This window comes from Mesocricetus auratus, unplaced genomic scaffold (assembly GCF_017639785.1).
Source record: "Mesocricetus auratus isolate SY011 unplaced genomic scaffold, BCM_Maur_2.0 Super-Scaffold_100004, whole genome shotgun sequence".
In the NCBI taxonomy this organism is placed as follows: Eukaryota; Metazoa; Chordata; class Mammalia; order Rodentia; family Cricetidae; genus Mesocricetus; species Mesocricetus auratus.
Genome location: NW_024429189.1, coordinates 93350977 through 93368836, shown reverse-complemented (window position 1 = coordinate 93368836; position 17860 = coordinate 93350977). Strand labels below are relative to the sequence as shown.

General features: G+C 42.3%; 1 protein-coding gene across 2 annotated transcripts in view; it reads right to left on the bottom strand.

The window, feature by feature from the left end:
* Window positions 1-609: 609 nt before the first annotated feature.
* Usp8 (ubiquitin specific peptidase 8) overlaps window positions 610-17860 on the bottom strand; it is a 55820-nt gene continuing 38569 nt past the window's right edge. Inside the window, exons 11-19 of one of the 2 annotated variants that reach the window (XM_005068462.4) lie at window positions 17040-17582; window positions 11055-11135; window positions 10440-10702; window positions 8044-8244; window positions 6778-6988; window positions 5100-5336; window positions 4157-4299; window positions 1616-1748; window positions 610-1466 (exon numbers count right to left, since the gene is read on the bottom strand). In XM_005068462.4, coding sequence (XP_005068519.1) covers window positions 1281-1466; window positions 1616-1748; window positions 4157-4299; window positions 5100-5336; window positions 6778-6988; window positions 8044-8244; window positions 10440-10702; window positions 11055-11135; window positions 17040-17582 — 1998 coding nt within the window. In that variant the 3' untranslated portion in view covers window positions 610-1280. Of the gene's footprint in view, window positions 1493-1615; window positions 1749-4156; window positions 4300-5099; window positions 5337-6777; window positions 6989-8043; window positions 8245-10439; window positions 10703-11054; window positions 11136-17039; window positions 17583-17860 lie in introns of both variants that reach the window. The other variant, XM_021226314.2, reaches the window with a different exon arrangement.

Here is a 17860-nt window from a genome sequence, read left to right as displayed (position 1 = left end):
TTCAGCAAGGGGTGCGTGTGTGTGTGAGAGAAAGGGAGGGACGGGGGTGGGGTGGGGTGGGGGGGAAAGACTTAAGAGGTAATGAATTTGAAAGACTTGGGGAACATGAGAGGAATTAAGAGGATGGATGGAAATGATGTAAACATAGTACTGTATGAAATTCTCAAAAAACCAAGCAACCTTTGTGTAGCTTCTGGCTGCTGCCCCGAGGAAGGTCAGGGCTCTTGGCTGAGTGCTCTGGAGGGCAGCGTGGCGTGCTTCTTAGTTCTCTTCACAGCGCACCGACTCAGCACTCTTTACCTTCCTTACCCTAACTCTTCAGAGCTGTCACAGGAGTCTGGGGGCTATTGTATCGGACTTGCAGCTTTTCAAGTCTGGGTATCACATGTGAGGGGGGAAACTGAGTCCTAGTTCTACAGAAGAACTAAGCCAGAAATCCACATGGTGAGTAAAGTATGTGTAAAAACACTTACGAGGCAGGTGGACCTCTGTGAGTTCAAGGACAGCTGTTGAGTTCCCGACAGCCAGAGCTACATAACGAGACCCTACCTCAAAAAAAGGGAGGGCGGGGGAAGGAGATGAAAGACAGAACACTTACAAGGTTTCAGATGATTTTTTTCATTAAGATTTTAATGTAGATGTAAATGAATTCTTTTTAAAAAATTAAAGTTTCCATTTTTTTAGAATAAAGATTTAGTGCACAAAGACAGCCCAAAGCCAACAGAAAAATAGTTTTGCCCTGTCATTTCCCCAAGAAAGCACTGCAGCTACCTAGAAAAGGCCAAAAGAACAAGACAAAGACTCCCTCTAGGCTTTTCACAGAACATGTTAAACTGTGTACAGCGGTCTGATGTGCAAGAGTACGGTAAGTATGTACAGATACATTCCTATCTGCGTTAGATATTCTAGAGCATCCACAGTGGATCAAGCTGGGACTGAAAATGAGAAAAGGCTATAGCAGTGAACAGGAAAATGAGGGTTACAATGGTTTGATACCAATAGAATAATAAATGTCTGGCTAATGAATTATTTTTAACTTTGGGGCAGACTAAAAAAGTTGTTTTGAAATAAATACCTGTAAGGGATGCTTGCTATAATACTTGTTAAATGTCAGATTTTTTTTTGATAAACAGCACTGACCTGATTATATGGCGCTAATAACAGCCCCCAGTATTCTGAAATTCCTCTACATAGCCAGTTGCAGCGATCCATTATCTTTGTAAGCATTAGGAGATGCGCCTCTGCGATTTGAAACATCAACACACCCATAAACTACACCTCTATGTGGCTACATCAGTTACGCGTGGTCCCACTGAAGTATAAAAGAGGATATAAGCTGCTGATGACTTCACAGAAGACACGGAGATATCAGAAACTTCATGATCATCAAACTTAAACCAGCGCTGCCTTGCTGCATTTTTACAATAGGCAGTGTAGTGACCTCCATCCAGCCCGCCGTAGTGGTTCTGTATCAAGCAAGACAAAACAGAAACTAAATCATTACTTAGCACGAGTTAGTTATTTCCAAGTCTTGGCTGTTCTCACTCTCCTATGAGGTAAGGACGTGCTGGAGCTGCCTGTTTTAAAAGCATCTTCAGTTCAACAAGATACTTACTGAAACAGAAAACAAGTTATATTTCTTCAAACTGTTCTTTGGACCAATAACATACTGTGACAAGTCAAGATTTTCTAATGGGAAGTCCACAGATGTTTGCAGCTTCTGCTTCCACCTGCCATCATAGGAAAATCTGCAGAACAAACATCACAGGAGTTAATGTAAAGGAGATACAAGAGTGAGTTTTCACTATTTACATGGAGTTCAGGGCAAGCTCTTAAAGCTCACATCTGTGAAGTCTTAGGGCCAGTAAGATGCTCAGTGGGTGAAGCACTTGCCATGGAAACCTGATGACTACCTGGGCTTGACACCTAGAACCCACGCAAGGGTGAAAGGAGAGAAGTGATTCCACAAAGTTGTCCTATGCCTGTGTGGCATGACAAATGTCTGCTTGCGCTCGATACACAGAACAAAGTGGGGCCTCCGTTTTAGTAATGCAAAGACTGATGAAGACATGTTTCATTTCTATTTACAAAGGAGGAGATGTGGGTTGCAGACAGTAAATGTGCTCAACTCTAGAATTTTGCCTGTACTTGGGGAAACCAGAACTAAAAATCTGTGTTCAACTCCTTCCAACCTTATGTAATTACCTCACTGTTGTTACAATGTCAGGGTCAAATCCAGGACATTGTACATAAAAAGAACTCCAACAATGAACTGCTTCTCAACAGTTCATTGCTTTAGAGCCTTCAGTACTAGAACTTTTTTTTTTTTTTGGTTTTTACGAGACAGGGTTTCTCTGTGTTGTTTTGGAGGCTATCGGTCCAGCCCAGCCTCGAACTCACAGAGATCTGCCTGCTTCTGCCTCCCGAGTGCTGGGATTAAAGGCGTGCGCCACCACCGCCCGGCCAGTACTAGAACTTTTAACAAAACAAATCTATATGCAACACATATTGACTGGGGGGTAGAATAGGGGGAAGAGGGAATCATAGGTTAGAAGACAGATCAGGCACCTTTGTGACCTCTAGTGATCTAAAGGGATGACACCAATTGGCAAGCTAAGCAATAGTGTAGAGACCACCCTGAATGCCCATTCCTGATAATGAACTTGATGTCTATAACCATCCTGGAGCCTTTACCCAGTGACTGATGGAAGCAGAGGCAAACACCCACAGTTAAACACTGAACTGAACTCAAGGAACCCAGCGACAGAGAGGAATGATAAGCAAATTGGCAAAGAATGGGCTGGCAAAACCAGCAGAGACAGCTGATCTGAACAGGGGAGAGCTCTTGGACCCCAGACCGACAGCTGGGAGGCCAGCATGGGACTGATCCAGACCCCCTGAATGTGAGAGTCAGTGAGGAGGCCTGGACAACCTATGGGGTCCTGAGCAGTGGATCAGTGTTTATCCCTCGAATACTAACAGACATCGTGTGTCCATAACACAAAGAGGGATGCTCTCTCAGCCTGAACTCTTAGGGGAGTGCCTGGACCCTACCCAGAGTGAAATGACAGACTCTAGATATTCCCTATGTGGAAGGAATTGGCAATAGGGTGGGAGGATGGGGGGGATGGGGAGGGGTGCGGGAGGAGGGGAGGGAGAGGGAACTGGGATTGACATGTAAAACAAGCTATTTAAAATTAAAAAAAAAAAAAAAAAAGAGCAGGGGAGCTGCAGCTCTCCCTGCTGGGCTCTGCCATGTGGGACCCTGTCCTTCAGCTTGCTTAGACTCAAGACAAGAATGCTTGCATCTAATGCCCTCTGGAGGCAGAGGCAGGCGGATCTCTGGGAGTTTGAGGCCAGCCTGGATTACAGAGTGAGTTCAAGGACAGTCAGGGACACACAGAGAAACCCTGTCTCAGGAAAAAGCAACAAAAACAAGCAACGACCAAAAAGTAGGAGAAAGCTGACTTCTGACCTCCATACAAGTCCTGTCCTCACTTTTTTTGTAAAGCAAAATTTTTCTTTTTCTTTTTTTTTTTTTTGACACCAGGTCTCATGAAGTTCAGGCTGAAATTACAGGTATGTGCCATCATCATGTTACACATGATTAAATTAATCTTGTTATAATTTGAATATTAATTAAAATATTTTATCATTTTATGTATGGATGCTTTGCCTGCACTTATATCTATGCACCACACATGTGCCTGGTACTCATAGATGCCAGAAGAAGGCACTAGATTGCCTGGAACTGGAGTTACAGGAAGTTATGAGTTGCCATGTGGGTGCTGGAAATTGAACCTAGGTCCCCTGCAACAGCAGCCAGTGCTCTTAACCACTGAACCATCTCTCCAGGACCTGAATGTTAATTTTTATCTGGTAATCCGTTTGGAATTATACTGTGAAACATTTCACTCGATGTGACTTAAAATTTTGTTATCTGAAATTCAATAATTTAGTTCCGTTAATTTTTTTTTAAAAAACAGAATCACAGGAAATGACACAAAATAACATGTACTGTTATTCTGCTATCATATCTGCCACTAATTATTGCTGGAGAATCTTCATTAGGCTTCCTTAAAAGACCACACAGAACACGGATTACACAGACATTCCAGTTCCCCCACCAACTGCTAGTGCGCGGGCGAGGCTTTACCGTTTCAGGTGTACCAACAGCACAGGCGGCAATTTCCAGATCTCTATCTTCTTTAGAGAGTCCCGCCGAGCTCGGCAATGGCTGCAGTAAAATCTGTTGTTATCCGTGAGCTTTTCTTCTTTGGAAAATAATCTAAGGCAGTCCTAGTGGCAAAAAAGACGCTGTGAGTACTCAGTGACTTCCTCATGGAGTGTCCGAGGCCCTCCTCCTTCAGTAAGCGTGCTGCACACACACAGACACCTCAATAAGGTGGAGTAGTGTCTGGATAGAGGCTGCCACCAATGTGCAGAGGGTCAGCATAGCACACACGAGGACCTCTATCCTGGGTATGGTGGACTTACTGGAGGAAGTGAAGCCTGGAGGTATCATCACAAGCTATTCTATTCCTTACACTGCTGTCCTGTGGAAACCAGTATGTCTGATCCCCACGTAAAGTAATATAATTTCCTAAATTCGCTTTCAAAACTTCTCTGGATGGGGTTTGACTGAGTGGTGAAGTGCCTCTCCAGTATGCACAGACTCTGCATTCAGTGCTGCCAACAAACTTCTGCCTGTACCTGACGACACTGCCTGTACTCCCAGCCCTGTAGAATCAGACACAAGAGTTCAAGTTCAAGGCCAGTCTGAGCTCTATGGCAAGACCCATTTCAAAAAGTCAAGGGCTACAGGCTAGAGAAATGGCTCAGCAGTTAAGAGAACTTTCTCTTGATGAAGACCTGGGTTCAATTACCAGCACCCACATGGCAGTTCCCACCTTTATGGTCACTACATGCAGTTGGTACCCAGACAGGTACTGGCAAAAACCCATACACATAAAATAGTAAGATAATAAAAATTCCCAAGGGCTAGAATGTAGCTCACCTATTTTCCTGTGGGGATGAGGCACATTTCTATGCACACACAACATTTTTGCCAACTCATTTTCTCTTCATCTTAAACTTACCTGTAATGTGCATTTACTTGTGGATGCTAGCGGCAAAGATAAATACATGAAAGCCTCAAATGTCCGAGACTTTTTGTGACAGGTGAGGCACTGCACTGTGGACTTGAACTGACCCTGAAAAAGTGCAACAATAATGGACTCATTGAGCTGCTTGTGTTTCTGCCAAGCATGTTCTGCTGCCTTGAAGTCATCGAGGTGATCGTTGTTCTCTTCCTTATGCCTCTTCCGATTGTCAGCCTAGGAAGGAGAACACCTCACTCAGTTCTCTTAGTATCTAGGAGTTTCGTGCTGTCAGTTAAATATGAAGTTCAAGGAATAACAGTTTACAGATTTAGCCACACTGAGGAGTTTTGCACCAATAGATAGATAGATAGATGATAGATAGATAGATATAGATCTACCAACCAAAACCCATTTTACTGAAAGGAGTGTGACTTGGACTTTTTTGTCTCACTATGTTGCCCTGACTGTCCTGGAACTGTTATGCAGACCTGGCTATCTTTGAACTCAGAGATCTGCCTGCCTGTGCCTCCCAAGTGTTATGATTAAAGGATGAAAGAAAGAAGGGAATTAACCAGACAGAGTGGGTGGGCGGCAAGAGAGTAAGGTGGGGTAGAAAGGCTTGGATGTATTATGTACACGTATTATACGTTTTAAGTCAATGCCGTTAGCTTTTAGGAGATTTTACTGTTATTACTGAGTGTGTGTGTGTGTGTGTGTGTGTGTGTGTGTGTGTGTGTGTGTGTGTGTGTGTGGTATGTGTACAGGCACATGTGTCAAGGTGCATGAGGGTTGGAGGACAGTTCTGCCAAGGTGGCTCCCTCTTGCCTCCTTTACTTTAGTTTGAGGATCAAACCAAGGTCACCTGACTTGGCTTTGCCAGAATTTTCATACTAGCTGAGTCATCTTGCTAGCCCCAATAGCATGTTATTGAAGAGAAGACGTCTCATGGCATTTGGGTTAAAATCCAATAGATGCAATTTCAGTGTTATAACAGTGTAGGCTCTTGAATTTGCACAAGAAACAGGTAACATTTGGTGCTAAGAGAAGCTGTGTACAGATGGAGGCGGTCCTTACGTAAAGATACTGCTTTAATAAAAGCTATTTAGATGCACCATTTGGTTACATGGAGCAATTCTTATTTTGGAAGATAAGTCTAAGAACATCAGAGTATAATATACACAACACACAAATATGCAATACTATGTAAAGAACAAACATGTTCAGACGACAGTTGTTTAATAAACTTTGCTTTCATTAGCATGAAGGTCACAAAATAGCTCCAATAGCTATTTTACCACTTGTAAATTGTTCAATATTTCCTATTAGTACTTGAGCAAATAACTATACACTACTTTTCAAATCCAGGTTGCACATTCCTAATCTAATCTAATCTAAGAATCCAAGACATGGCATGCTGCCACAAGAGAAAAATTATACTTCATGAGAAAAAAAAAATCACTAAAAAAGAATTATTCAATAATATTGTAAAAGATTCACTTGAGGAAGTGTGTATATAGAGAACAAACTTTATGTTGAGACATCTCATTCTATAATTTGGTTTTGTTCTCGGGAGCTCAGCAGATACATGCTCAGTAAGGTCACTGTCTGTAAAGGACGGCTGGTGAATGGGGACTTAAGCTTCAAAGACGAAACAAGCAGAGAGTACCACTCTTACCTTATTTAGATCCTCATGGAGGCCATCCATGAGGAACAGAAGCAGTTCCTGTGAATCTTGCTGGCTGGATCCTGCAAACTGGTCGTTAATCTTCCCAATGGTGACTTTAAAGTCTTTTGGACTGATGTATCTATACTGTCCTGTCCACAGCGCTTTCATGATTATACCAAATTCTTCTGCCACTTCACCCTTATGCCCCAACAAATTTGACCTGTGCAAGTAAAGTTACCAAAAATAAAGGAAAAATATTTTAAAGTTATGGTGGGTTCCTGATATCAGCACAAAACTACATGCATAACACACAAAGGAATCACTCACCTGCAGGCCTGGATCAAACACATCTGAACCTGACTTTGCTGTGGTCCTCCAACTTGCTTCCTTATCCTGGCTGCAAGCCCTGCTCCTCACACTCATCAACAGGCTGCAGTCAAAGATGGAAGCTGTAACCCTGACAGTGTCTGCCATCTTGTTCATCCTTTATGACCAGAACTGAGGTAACTATCCGGCACTCTTGCAGATAAAGATAATTTTCTTCTACTAATTTGACTCCTCTAAAGCTGAGTGGCAAATGCTACTACAGTCTATGTCCCTCCAAAGTTTAGGTATTGCACATAGACTAGGAATAGGCCCTCAAGAGGAATTGTTGCTTCTGCAGAAGACCCAGGTTTGATTTCTAACACCCAGATGGTAGCTCACATTTATCCATAACTCTAGTTCGGGGATTTGGCAATCTCTTCTGAACTCCTCAGATACTTACACTCACATGTGCACATACTCCTAAAGACACATGCATAAATACACAAAAAGAAAAAAAAAAGGACCTTGAGAGGTGACAGGCAAGGACATGACCTACTGATTGGGACTGGGTTTGCTCAAAAAGGACATAATGAAGGGGCTCACCCTGTGCCCTTCCACCTCCTGCTACGCTGGGACAGCACAGATTAGATTCTGACATGTTCATCTTGGACTCTCAATCTCTACAACTATGAGAAAATAAACTCAGCGGTAAAAGTTTCCACCATGTGAGCCAATTCCTGAAAGTTGTCCTCTGACCTCCACATGTGTGCAGACTGTTACACGTGCCTTAGTTTGGGCCTATCCACACAGACAAATACAATTTTAAAAATTAAAATTCTTTTATTTAAAAACAGATTACCTAGTCTTGACTTTTTTGTTATAACAGTACAAAACAGAGTAAGGCGGTCAGAAATTAAGGTCAGACTACTTTTTTTACCAGTGTACTGTAGAAGTGAAATGTCCCTTTACCTGTTGATATCATCCTGGTAGCAGTTCCGGTTGAAATAATCAGCCAAATGTGGAGCATTACACAGGCACTGCAGTATTGAGTTCATGTAACAAGTATTCCCCAAATTACGAAGTCCAGTAAGAGCTGGTCCAGATCCTCCAAAAACAGGATTGAGGTTCCGAATCTGAGAAGCAGAAAGTCTTGAGATCTCAGCTTTAGGCCTAAGGAAGAAAGAACAAAATGCCTTATGCGGAGCATCTCCATGTGAGTACATACTGAAGATGGCAGACTGCTGGAGCACCTGGGCCATGACAATCTGGTTCACAATCCACATGCTAAACTGCTGTGTTCTCTAAGACATTTAGCTTAACTAACTGTGTTCCAGAACCCTCCCATGAAATACATGCCAACATCTTTTCCTGTGAGTTCTTGTTCTAGAGGTGGCCTGAGAGAGGTCCTCTAGCTTCCACTGACTGAGCTACTGCCCAATGGGAGAAAGCTCTTTCAAACTTCTCCAAGTAGCCCAGAGAGGTTAGCATTACAAAATGCTCCCAAAATGTATTTATAAATACAATAAAATCATATGTACTTGTAAAGTATACACTTATTATAGAAGAACAGATATGTAGTGTGTTCTCTCATACATAGACCCCAGCTGCTAAACAGTAAATAGTATATTTAAGTGGCAGTAAAGTTGAGTAGAAAGAAACCCATTAGACAAGAAAAAAGAAACTAAGGAAATGCGGTTGGGGAGAACAACAGAACACATGAGATATGAAGGGATTAGGGGAGGCTGGGAGTTTGGGGGGTGGTAGGAGAGTGTCCGAGCTGAGTGTATGCAGACATTTTTCTTGTTACTATTTCCTCAATACTGTAGCTGCATAGTCTTTACACTATTGTAGATTATTATTATATACTTAAGAATTAAAGAGAGCTGGGAAGTGGTGGTGCACGCCTTTAATCCCAGCACTAGGGTGGCAGAGGCAGGTGGATCTCTGTGAGTTCGAGACCAGCCTGGTCTACAGAGCGAGTTCCAGGACAGCCTCCAAAGCCACAGAGAAACCCTGCCTTGAAAAACCAAAAACCAAACCAAACCAAAACCAAAAAAAAAACAAAACAAAAACAAAAACAGGTCTCAAATGAGACAGAGATTATCTGGGTACTGTTACCTAACTACTCCTCTAAGTCACATATAGACGGCCACACTCAATTAAAACTTAAGAGCCATTCTGGACAGAAAGAGGCATGTGCTGGGCTCTGCTGAGATGGAGGTGGCCCTGGCTTCTGTGCATGTGTCCGGAGCACTGCAATGAAGGGGACCTGACTGGTGGATGGTCCTTGTCCTGCTGATTCCCATTTAGTGTTCCCTACCTGCCAGGGAAATACAGAAAATTACCAAACTATCCCAGGATTCTTTACATGCTCTTTCTCTGTTCATGTGTTCTCTTACAAAAGATACATGAGCTGTATATGAGACAGCTTCAAAATACTATCAAATTAATGAACTTTAATGACATTATGATGTGAAGATTTCTAACGTCTGAACTGAAGAGCAATTCCAAAGCTCTTCAAACAGGTCTCTCCCTGGCAAGGTGAAGTTGGGAATCAAACCCAGGATTTGGCATGTTAAGCAAGTGTTCTGCCAGCTGAGCTACACCCCAGCCCAGAAACCATGGACATGAGGCCAGCTGCATCTCTACCACCCCCATAAAGTGACCAATTCCTATCAGTTATAGAGAAAGACACAAGTAAATGATACGCTACTTTGAGAAACTTAATCCTGCTGTGATAACATACTGTGAGTAGAGATGAGAGCAGGAAAGGAGAAACGAGACAGAGGAAAGGAGACATTATGGTGCCTGCACTTTTAGACAAGAGACTGTACTCCTCCATTGACTGGGTGAGAAACAAAGGCTGGAAATTGCGAACTATAACACTGCCAACTCAGCAATCCTGTAAATTACCTTCTTGTGTGGTGAGACAGCCCAGCAGATAAAGGTGCTTGCTACCAAGCCTGATACCCGAGTTCAATCCTCAGGACTCACATGGTATATGAGAGAACTGAAATATCTCTCTTTCTCTTACACGCATGCACGCACGCACGCGTGCACGCACACTTCTTTCATTAATAAAATTAAAATTATGATTTATGAGAGATGGGTGGAGGCCTGGGGCAATGCTGTGAAAGCCCTGGTAACATATAAGTAGCACTTTCATGTCTACATCAGTATAAGATTCATTAATCCTCTCCAATGTTAAGTTAGCACTCTGTAAAAAGCCAAGGACAGCTTACTTGTTTCCTATTTTTCCTTCCATCATAACAATGGAATCCTCTGAGACTGTAACTCATACATGGTGACATTTAACAGGTTTAAAACAATGACATGGTCTTAGTTCTAGAACTGGGAGAGCTTACTTGTTTTCCCGGTTGACTGTCGGGGTCACTGCTGGCCTCCTCTTCTCCTCCTCCTGCAGGGCCTGAGTGATGTCCGGGGATGAGTAGGAGCGCTTCAGTTTGGATGGCTCCCTGTCCCGCTCGGCAGGGATTTGGGGCTTGACTTTGTGAGTAGGAGGGGTGGAAGGAGGTGCAGAGGAAGGAGCCATTTCGGGTGGATACATATGAACGGTGTTGGTAGGTGAGTGATAGTAACGAAAGGTTCCAGTGATTGGATCAAGAAACTTGGAAAAGAAAAGCGAACAGAAAGGTAAAAAAAATCAGATAAGTACTAAAGTCATTAGTGCCATCCACTGCAACATTAACTTCCAGGTTAAAACCTATGTGTGAGCTAAGATTAAAGCACAAACTCTATCAATTACATTAGCCCCTAAAATAATTGGAATAGAAGTTGTAATCACTTTGCAAACTTTCAATGAAATTTAGGCTTGCTTTTACAGAATATTAAATTTCAAAATTCTACTGCACCTCAGGATGCAGTAACCAGAGGGAAGAGTTCATGTTTTCTATGACAAAGCAGAATGGACAACTAGACAACAGTACTTTTTAAAACAAAGTAGCTTTATTTCAGTTTACCTTGGCCCAACCTGAAGGCAGTCCTGGTACAATTCTTCCCATTTCTTCACTTCGAGCTCTTGTCAAAGGTTCTCGTTGAGCCTAGTTTGAAACACAGTAATCGGACTTTCTAATTAAAACTTCCTATTCATGAACTTAAAGTACATACTCTGAAGAATCAAAAAACAAAACAAAGCAAAACCCTGTCTTGACTGCCTTTCATATTTTTAAAGATAGATAGAGTCAAAGATGAAGGCAGTTTTGTGTTCTCACAGTCTACCATGCCAAAGGTTAGAAGAGTGTGAATAAAAGGAAAAATGTAGTACTTCTAGAGCTTTTCAAAGGAAGCTGAGAGGGAAGCAGGGACTGGACTCCAGCTGCTAGCTAGGATGGAGAAAAGGTAATTAATTACTATACTGTAGTCAGAGGTTGGAAACATTAAAAGGTTACAGTCTCTTCAGAACACTCACTGACAGCTGTGTGACTCTTCTCTGTCACACAGCAATTCCTAAAACGTCAACCAAATTGTTATTTCTACAGTAACTGTGTTTGTAATGACTGAATGAGTGTGCACATAAGCCTGCATTACAGCCCGGGGTCAGGGGGAGGGCAACAGAGCCAAATAAGGAAACTTACCAGATGATCATCTCATGGTCTATTCTAAACCATCTTGCCCTCCCACACAGCTTCTTCTATATTCATTTTACAAAAATAATGAAGTACTCTAGGTAAGTAAACAGGTCAATATGTCGAAGCATCAACTTCTATACTGACTACAGATGCTTCTATGTTTAGAAACATTTTTGTAAGACTTCCTTAAGTAAATGAAAGACAATCCTCAAAGTGAAGAAAATATTTAAAAATCTTATTTCTTTTCTTATGTTTTTTATTTTTCCTGTAGCTTTGGAGCCTACCTGTCTAGAACTATCTGTCTAGGCTGGCCTTGAACTCACAGAGATACTCCTGTCTCTGCCTCCTGGGTACTGAGATTAAAGGAGTGCATCACCACCCGGCTCTAAATCTTATTTCAAATAAAGGATTCTATCCAGAATATTATAAATTCATATAGCTCAGTAAAAACTGGCAATTTGCTTTAAAAGTTGGCTATGATTTGAATATACATTTTGTCAAGAACAGATAAACTAGGTGTGATAGTGCATGCTTGTAATCTCACCTCTTGGACTATAAAGGCAATAAGGTCACCAGTTCAAGGTTGGCCTGGGCTCTATGACACTTACTCAGAAAACCAAAAGCAAAGATAAACATTAAGTCCTATATCACAGATATGGAAGCAATAAGCCATCACTGTCATTAGGGAAATGTACATTAAAACTACAAGCTACAACTTCGATCTTTGTAATTTTTTTGCTAGTATGCAAGTATGTGTTTACAGGTATAAAATGGACAGTTGCTTAGGAAAACATTTTGTCAAGCATTTTTTGTTGTTAAGTTTCTTTTTTTGTTTTGTTTTGTTTTTTTTTTTGAGACAGAATTTCTCTGTGTAGTCCTGACTATCCTGGAACTCACTCTGTAGACCAGGCTGGCCTCAACTCAGAGATCCACCCCCTCCCACCCCAGATTAAAGGTGCAAGTCACTGTCTGGCATTTTCAAATTTCTTAACAAAAGAAGTAGGGAAAAAAAAGTGGAAAAGAATTCACTCAAAAGTAACAAATGCAAAGACACAAATTCCACAGAAGCATTATTCAAAATAACTCCAAAGAAGCAATGCAAACATTGTGCAGTATGTGCAGAGCCTATATACTTACTACACAAAGGGACAAACTACCAATGCACGCTACCACTGAATTAACATAGAAAGCTATGCTAGGTGAGGGGTTGGAGACATGGCTTAGTGACTAAGAGCACTGGCTGCTTTTTCAGAGGACATGGGTTTGATTCCCGGCACCCACATGGTGGCTTACAGCTGTCTGTGACTCCAGTCCCAAGAGATGTATTCTTGGGCCCTCCTTAAGGGCAGCATGAATGTGAGGCACAGATATACATGGAGGCAAAATATTCATACACATGTATAAGTATTAGATCAGTGTTTCTCATGGGGATTGTATATCAGATCTCCTGAATATCAGATATTAACATTACGGTTCAAAACAGTAGCAGAGTTACAGTTATGAAGCAGGAACAAAACAGTTTTATGGCTGGAGTCAGCACAGCATGAGGAACTGCATTATAGGGTCACATCATTAGGAAGGTTGAGAGCCACTGTTCTAGATGAAAGAAGCCAGCTGTTAAAGACTATTTCAGAAAAGACAGATCAACAGAGACAGCAGATTCAGCTTGTCTGGGGCTTTGGTGCGGTACAGAACACAACTATACATGGGCACAGTATTTTTTTGATGTGGTGGAAATGCTCTAAGATTGGATAGTGTTAATAATTTCATGTATTCTTTCTATTTTTTTTCCTTGGGGTTTTTTGAGACAGGGTCTTTCTGTGTACTCCTTGCTGTTCTGGAGCTCTCTCTATGTAGACCAGGTTGGTCTCAAATTCAGAAATCACCTGCCTCTGCCTCATCAGTGCTAGAATTAAAGGGTGCACCATCCATACCCAGCTAGTCTGTAAGTTCTTAAGTCACCAACTATGCTACAAACAGGTAAATTTATAATATGCAAATCAATTAAGCTATTGTCAAATCCATCAAAGTGAAAATAAAAACAGAAAAAGTAAACCGTGAGCCAGCTGGTAGCGGCACACACCTTCACTCCCAGCACTCAGGAGGCAGAGGCAGGCAGGTCTCTGTGAGTTCAAGACCAGCCTGGTCTACAAAGCTACACAGAAAACAAACAAAACAAAACAAAAAGGAGAAAGAAAACCTTGAGGTTTCTCTGGAAAGTGTTTAAAATTGACGCTTTAAGTTCATTTGGGATTTCCCACCACCAAACAGAAAAATGAATCAGTGAAGAAAAAAGAACAAACAAAAACCTAAGTAGGCTGTGAAGCACTGATTTACAATCCAGTATAAAATGTTTATTATTAGTGTAGTCACCATGCTCTCACACTCTATTGCTCACATCCTATGTAGTTTTTGTTAACTTGGAAAGGGCTGTACTCTAACATATTACACATAGTACATATTCAAGAGAATGATGAAAATGGAGAAATTCATCTTCAAAATGTAAGGCCTATTTATTAAAAACTTTTTTTACATTGTGTGTACATACACTAACGTGCACATGTGCACCACAGCTTGTGTGTAGAAGTCAGGAAACAGCCTGCAGGAGCTGACTCTCTCCCCCACTACGTGGGTCCCAGCTCTTAAACTCAGGTCACAGTCTTGACAGCAAGCATCATCGCTTGCAGAGCCAGCTCACCTTCCCAGCCCCAAAGTCCATTTTCAGAGTTCCTCTATGTATCCCAGGCTATCCTGGAACTCACTCTGTTGACCAAGCTGGCCTTGAACTCACTAAGAAAGCCCATAGAGATCACCTGCCTCTACCTCCTGAGTGCTGAGACTGAAGCTGTGAACGATCACCACCCTGCTTCAAAGAATTCATTTTTGTTTTTTCTTGTGTGATTTCATCAGAAGACAGGGTCTCATCGCACACTGTAGCCCAAGCTGGCCTGGAATTCATTGTGGAAGCCCAGGATGGACTCTTATAGCATATTAATACTTCTAGTTTTAAAAGCAGCATATAAAATGCAATCTGAACTTCATTTAGGCTGTAGGGGTAATTGTGGTACCACAAATGACTCTACAAACACAAAAGTGCTACGTTCTAAAGACTGTCTCCAGTACAGACAGGGGAAAGGAGGCTTTTCAAAGTTCACTAACTATGGGATTTTAGGCAAACAACCACCATCTCTGTGCTCAGTTTCACCTGCAAACTCACTATCTTATTGGAGCTACCACTACGAGTGTTGGGGAATACTCAGCATACTTGAGTGTTTTGAAGCATTTAAGTTGTATCTTTTTTTAAACTTTTGTTGTTTGTTTTTCAAGACAGGTTTTTCTTGGTGTAACAGCCCTGGCTGTCCTAGAACTCATTCTGTAGACCAGGCTGAACTCCAACTCACAGAGCTCCACCTGCCTCTGCCTCCCAAGTGCTGGGATTAAAGGCATGCACCACCACCAACCTGGTTAAACTGTATCTTAAGTAAGAACTTTATTTCTGTAATTGTAGAAAATTTTCACACAGGCTGTATTCTGGTTAGCTGTACTCTCAGAGTGAACTTATCTGAGTGAGCTGAGGCTATAAGGCATGTGTAGTACACCCAGGTAGTATGAGCTTTTTGATCTCCAGTGAGGTCTTCACGTGATCCTAAAGCAGTGTTTGAAGGTATAAAAGCTGACATTCTGCATGGTAAGCCTTTGCTTCCACAGAAGTAGGTTCTGTACTAACAAAATTGTTTTCTCTTTACTTGTATGAGCTGTTTGTGTCCCTGCTGTTACACAGCATTCAAGAAGAAAGGACACTGGTTAACCACACAATGAAATGAAGACAAATTAAATGGAAGCAGAGGCAACACCCATAGCTAAACACTGAACTGAACTCCTGGAACCCAGTGACAGAGAGGCAGGAGTGATGGGCAAAGAGGTCAAGACAGGGCTGGTGAAACCCACAGAAACAGCTGACCTGAACAAGGGGGAGCTCTTGGACCCCAGACTGATGGCTGTGTGGAAAGCATGGGACTGACTCAGACCCCCTGAATGTGGGTGTCAGTGAGAAGGCCTAGGTAATCTATGGGGCCTTGGGTAGTATTTACCTCTGGCATACAAATAGACTTTGAGTGCCCATGCCACAATAAGGGATACTCTCTCAGCCTGGACTCTTGGGGGAAGGCCTAAGCCCTGCTCTGGCTGAAATGACAGACTCTGGAGATCTACCATGGAGGGCCTCACCCTCCCTGGGGATCAGAGTGGAGATTGGGTGGGGGATTGGGGAGTCTCGTGGGAGGGATGGGGAGGAGGGGAGGGAGAGGGAGCTGGAATTGACATGTGAAACAAGCTTGTTTCTAACTTAAATAAAAAAAAAAAAAAAAGAAGAAAAAAAGAACTCAGTGGATCAGTGTCTATCCCTGGAATAGAAACAGTCATCATGTGCCCATAGCACAAAGAGGGATGCTCTCTCAGCCTGGACTCTTAGGGGAGTGCCTGGACCCTACCCTGAGTGAAATGACAGACTCTAGATATCCCCTATGTGGAAGAAATTGGCAATAGGGTGGGAGGCTGGGGAGGATGGGGAGTGCGGGAGGAGGGGAGGGAGAGGGAACTGGGATTGATGTAAAACAAGCTATTTAAAATTAAAATTAAAAATTAAAAAAAGAACTCCAAAAAAAAAGTATATCATTTCATGAACATACCCTCCAAAATTAAGGCAATCAATTTTCAAGTATGTAGTCAAGGAAATAAAAAAGTAACACTGATTGAAAATGTACTGGAAGAAACAAAATCACATAAACCTGACCAAAACCACAATCATATGCAAAGATAAAAGCCAGGCTATAGTGTTACTGACTACACATTCTAAGTAGACACAAACTACCTTAGCCTATTGGCACCTTCTTTCTCATGAGATTGTATTTCATCATAGTCTTTTGGTGGTTACACACCAAACACAGAAATGATTTAGCTACTTGTAGCAATAACTAAATAGATATGGCATTTTACAGGCAAAAGAAATTCTGTTGCCAACCAACCATTTAATGAACACAGGCCTCAAAAGAGCAGGGAAGCAAACACCAATGGAACAGAACAGTCTTCATCCTCTACAGCACTATCCAGAGTGCCTGCCCTGTTTGTGGAAGGTCATTGTACTGCCATCTTTTTTTTTTTTTTTTTTTTTGGTTTTTTTGGTTTTTTGAGACAGGGTTTCTCTGTATTGTTTTGGAGGCTGTCCTGGAACTAGCTCTTGTAAACCAGGCTGGTCTCGAACTTACAGAAATCCACCTGCCTCTGCCTCCCGAGTGCTGGGATTAAAGGCGTGCGCCACCACCGCCCGGCTTGTACTGCCATCTTTAAACACATTTATCTTTGGTTGGTTTTACCTACCTTGCTTGCACCCTGGTCTCCTGACACAGATGCAGGGGACACATCTGCTGGCATCTTCTGCACTCCTGACGTGGGACACCTTTTACCTTCCACAGACATCTTGGCATCAGAAGCCTCATGCTCACTCTTACTTGGTCTTTTGGTTCCCGTGGTCTCCTGGCCTCTGTCTGCGGAGGGCTCTTTTTCTTCTGTCTTGGTCTGTCTGCCGTCTCTCTTCTCCAGCCCATCCTTTGGTTGGCTCTCACTGATGTCACGTTCTTCTGAGTCCTCCGTCTTTCCAGCTTTGCGCTCTAGGTCCTCCCTCCTCAGCTTCTCTTTCTGCTGCCTTTCCCAAAGTTCCTTCTCCTGCTTGTTTTTCTCCATAAGAAGGGCAGTCTCTTCATGAATACGGGCCTTTTCTTCATCTGTTAACATGGCAGTTGGAGGGGGAAATACTGGCTTGGTGGAACGATCAGGAAGAACTCTTCCACTCTGATCTGTATTTTCAGATTTTATTCTATGATCTTCAGGCAACTTCACTGCTGGTTTTTTCGTACGGTCAACCTAGAGAAACACAAACAGAACAAAAGGTGCTTTTTGTGTCTTGTTTTTGATGCAAGGTCTTGCACATAGGTCAAGCTGGCCTCAAACCCACAATCCTGCCTCGGTAAAATTTATAAGTATTATTTCAGTTTTAGTTTGCAATGAGTTACATGTCTTAATGCTCAACCATAGCACCTAACCCTGACAGAGAATGAAGCTCCATTCCTCCACACCCAACTATCCCCTGCCCATCCCCACATAGTGTCCCATGATACCTCACACCCAATATGGCCCAAAAT